The 4,253-nt window shown below is 37.9% G+C and overlaps 1 protein-coding gene across 1 annotated transcript; it reads left to right on the top strand.

Annotated features, from left to right (window-relative positions):
• The first annotated feature begins 1,575 nt into the window (after positions 1-1,575).
• LOC105389210 lies at positions 1,576-3,415 on the top strand. Its single transcript, XM_011560292.3, has 2 exons — positions 1,576-3,036; positions 3,136-3,415. Exons 1-2 carry the CDS (start codon positions 1,790-1,792, stop codon positions 3,239-3,241), a joined length of 1,353 nt encoding a protein of 450 aa, XP_011558594.3. The 5' UTR covers positions 1,576-1,789; the 3' UTR covers positions 3,242-3,415.
• The last annotated feature ends 838 nt before the right edge of the window (positions 3,416-4,253 follow it).

Genomic DNA, 4,253 nt, shown 5'->3' with positions numbered 1-4,253 from the left:
CCGCTACCTGTCTCGAGCGTACCTGTGCAGGTATGAAGCAGCTGCAGCGAGGGAACAAAGCGCGTCATCTGGCGCGTCCAACCGCCCGACGACCAAGGACGCTCATTCACCGAATCGCACCTAGCGATGAATGAACCGAGACGTGTTTTGGATATAAACTAGGTTTTCTATAAAAGTAAGTACCTTGCCTACCCACCCATTGTATTTGTACATAGGTAAGTATGTAAGTACGTGATAAATGTATAATTAACTACCTACCTACAATGCGGTCACGTACAAGAACTCGAGAACTCATAGCTTCAACTCCAAGAACCTTAATGTAGGGCTGTAGGCAATACCAATACACCATCGACATTACCACAATAGCTAGACAAGAGGTAGACCTACCTTCATTCAACATAATAATGTTCATTGCAAATTTTACAAGAAAACACCCGTTGAACCTGCAAGTACTTACTGGAAATAAAGTACTTAGTTCGAACTGGTTACTGGAATATGGTTAAGTGCCAATTTCTCCATAGTCGGTTATCTAACCGACAGGATACGTCATCTCAATATAAGATTATTGACAGATGTGTCAAAAGTCAATAACTAATACCTCTGCTACCAGTGCCAATTTCTCCATAGTCAGTTATGCTCTAACCGACTATGGAGAAATTGGCACTAAAACTGGATTTTTTACTATTCAGTATTTTATAGTATTTATGGCCACTCATTTTCAATTAAATAGCTTTATTTGATAAATTAATGACGTTGCAATTTTTTGATTGATAAACGTCTTGGGGTAAATGCGTTAGGCGTAATGGGGCTAACCGCTAATGCGATTGATGCCACGCATTTGCTTCAAAACAGAAATAGTCAACCTTTTCATATCCTCACAATTTAATATAAATTTGCAATTATTCCATTTTGCTCCATTTATCCTATTTATGAACACTATAATATTGACGAAGAGTGTGGGTTTTGTTGCCATGTACATATTTTTATTGATATGATAAATAAGTTGAATACTCGTATTTACTTCATTCTTACTATTTTTCAAAAAAATATAAATGAGAGTATGTATGGATGTTACTTTATTTTATTTACAACTGTCACTCACTACTATTAAATCTACATTCTTACCCACTTTACAGAAGCACTTGAGTAGTTATTTTTTTGCATAAAAATGTGGTCAACATCTGAATTTATCATGGGATAAATGCGTCCATGAAAATTCCGCCATACTATTGCTCAAAAAAATAAAGTGACCAAAAGTCAAATATTTTTTCTCCTCAAACGGGGAAAATGCGTCCAAAATCACGATTTTTATAAACTCTCAATATGAAAATTTTCTAAGAAATAGTCTTTCAGTAGTTAGTCGTCAGTTTCTAAAAGTAAGATATTTCCATACATTCGCTCTCAATATTCCGGTAACTTTTAGTGATCGAAAACTACCACGCAATTACCCCAGTTGACCTTACATAGCTGGGCAACTTCGTGCGCGACCATCCTTGCGGGGTGACAGACGTGGCAGGGTACCTCACCAAGTCAATATGTCAGCGGGTAGCGGGTGGTGTAGGGGGAAGGGTAACGCGTGCACGGCGGCGGCAGTCGAGGCCCCGCAGTCGAGGCGGCCACACGTGTTTTAAATAATCTATCATAGTCTGAGTTCGGCGCACATGAGACTTGATGAGACCACTGATCCTGAGACAAATCGTATAATTTCACATTATAATCTTCGAGTATTTCCTGTAGAACTGTGTGACGGATCAGCCTTGCTACGCGGTTAAAGGTTAGTGCGGTCATAATGACTACGGCTATTACACGACAGGCTAAGGATGTTGTGTATAAAGTGTACAAGTATTTTGAAAGACGCAAAAATGACCGGTCGACGATTGAATATGCAAACGATATTAATTTGGCGAAGACTGTTTCTGAAGCGACCGGTTTTTCGGTAACCAGCATTAAAAAAATCATAAAAGAAGCGAGATCCATGGAGGCACATGGTAGCGCAGTGACTATCAAACCACCACAGAAAAATATTTTTCCTAAAAAAAGGATTGAAATGGACAGTTTCAAGGAAGGTGTCATACGAAGAAAAATTACACAGTGGTATAAAGTCAAAAAGTGTACGCCGTCGTTGAAAAAGTTGAATGAGCAGTTGAAACAAGACAATGTTCTTGATTGTTCACGTGAGTACTTGAGACAGACAATACGTAGGCTTGGTTTCAAATATTTAACATGCCAGTCAAAGAGAAAACTATTAATTGAACGTCACGACATAATGCGCCTACGGTGGCATTACATCAGAGATATTAAAAATTACCGCAAGGGCGGTAAGTCAATCATTTTCTTGGGTGAAACTTACGTGACACAAAAATGCTGGCAGGCCAATACGGAACGTGGGGCCATGGAGAACATCAGTAAAGAACCTCGTATAATAATCGTACACGCTGGCAGCCGCAATGGCTTTGTACATAATGCTTTACTGATGTTCAAATCACACTCGAAGACCGGTGATTATCATGGCGACATGAATGCCACAAATTTTCGAAAGTGGATTAATGAAAAACTTTTACCAAACATTCCTCCAAATTCTGTTATTGTTATGGACAACGCAGCTTACAATAGCACTCAAATCAATAAGAAGCCTACAATGAGTTCCCTGAAAAGTGAAATGCAACAGTGGCTAGAAAACCAGGGTGTTCAGCATCATAGCGCCATGCGTAAATGTGATCTAATGAAAATAATTGATGAACAAAACACGGGGAAACACTACAAAATTGATGAAATTTTGAATGAAAATGGACATATCGTGCTTCGCCTACCCCCATACCATCCGGATTTAAATCCTATTGAACTCGTGTGGGGGCACGTAAAAGGCGAGCTCGAAAGAACTACGATTGACTCTAACTTAGATGAAAAGATAAAAGGTTTAGAGTTGCTTTTTTCTAATTATTCGCCAGAAAAGTGGAAAAATTGTGACGAACATGTCATAAAAAATGAAGACGAATATTATAAATCTGATAGAGGATTTGACGATGCATTGGACAGGTACGTTATTGTTTATTCAGGTATAATTTAATGTAAATTTAACATAAAATATTGTAGGTAACTAGTTAAGTATAAGTACTTAATGTTTTTTGTTTTTAGATTTATAATTCAAGTTAATCAAAAAGATGATGAAGATGATGATGACGACGACGATGATGAACAAGTTGAGAGTGAACATGAGAGTGATATGGAAATTGATTTATAAAAAGGATGCAGAGGATCTCCCTCGCAGTGCAGCGCGGTAATGCTGCCAGCGTGATGGGAACCTTTGGGTCGGGTGCGTCCTGGGGCGGGCTATTTGTATAATTTTGTATAATATCTAATTATGTTTTTCTATGTCTTTTAATTATTATGAATAAATTTATAAAATAAAATACTTTTACATAAATAAATACAAATAGTCTGTTTATTAGTCTGTCCTCCCTCAACTGCCAAAAATACTTTCAATTAATGTGGTGGGGTAATTGCGTGGTAGTTTTCGATCACTAAAAGTTATCGGAATATTGAGAGCGAATATATAGAAATGGAAATATTCACAGAGGCTGAATACTTGGATGTATTGACTACAACACCATCTGTATGCATTTCATGTAAAGTATTTAGTTTAAGCCAACGTAACTAGATTTGGCAATATAGATAAAGCCGTTTTCAAATAGGATCGAAAAGAATCATTTTCCCCATACACGCAATTGGAATAGTTGACCTTTATATTATGAATAAATAATCAAATAAGTTTTAAGAAACTTTTTATTTATCAACTTACATTATGTTACGTCACGAATAGTTACAAGTTATCGCGAGATTTATCTGGACACAATTTTCTCCGTGTGTAGTCGTCTTCAGCTGCGTACAGATCGGGCCAACGAACGCCCAACGAACGCCAACGGTTATCCCAACGATGGATATTTATCATACACTAGCTGTTCCCGCGCGCTTCGCATCAACTTAAAAAGTTTTCCCGTGGGAATTCCGGGATAAAAAGTAGCCTATGTTCTTTCCCAGGGTCTAGACCGTATGTATACCAAATTTCATTCAAATCCGTTCTGTAGTTTTGGCGTGAAAGAGTAACAGACAGACAGACAGACACAGTTACTTTCACATTTATAATATTAGTTAGGATTAGGATAATACAGGGTAGATTGCAGCAACGAAGGTCAACGAAATAATATTCTAGTCTATGCTACCACGTCCCCGCTCCCGTCTCGTCTGTCACACCG

Source organism: Plutella xylostella, chromosome 22 (assembly GCF_932276165.1).
Source record: "Plutella xylostella chromosome 22, ilPluXylo3.1, whole genome shotgun sequence".
Classification (NCBI taxonomy): Eukaryota; Metazoa; Arthropoda; class Insecta; order Lepidoptera; family Plutellidae; genus Plutella; species Plutella xylostella.
This window is presented reverse-complemented; position numbering and strand designations above follow the sequence as displayed.

What these genes read in the sequence shown, in the direction of transcription:
- LOC105389210 (XM_011560292.3), top strand. Translation starts at nt 1,790, where the DNA reads ATGACTACGGCTATTACACGACAGGCTAAGGATGTTGTGTATAAAGTG. An exon ending in TTTGACGATGCATTGGACAG is followed by an intron (nt 3,037 to 3,135) that starts GTACGTTATTGT and finishes TTTTGTTTTTAG; the next exon opens with ATTTATAATTCAAGTTAATC.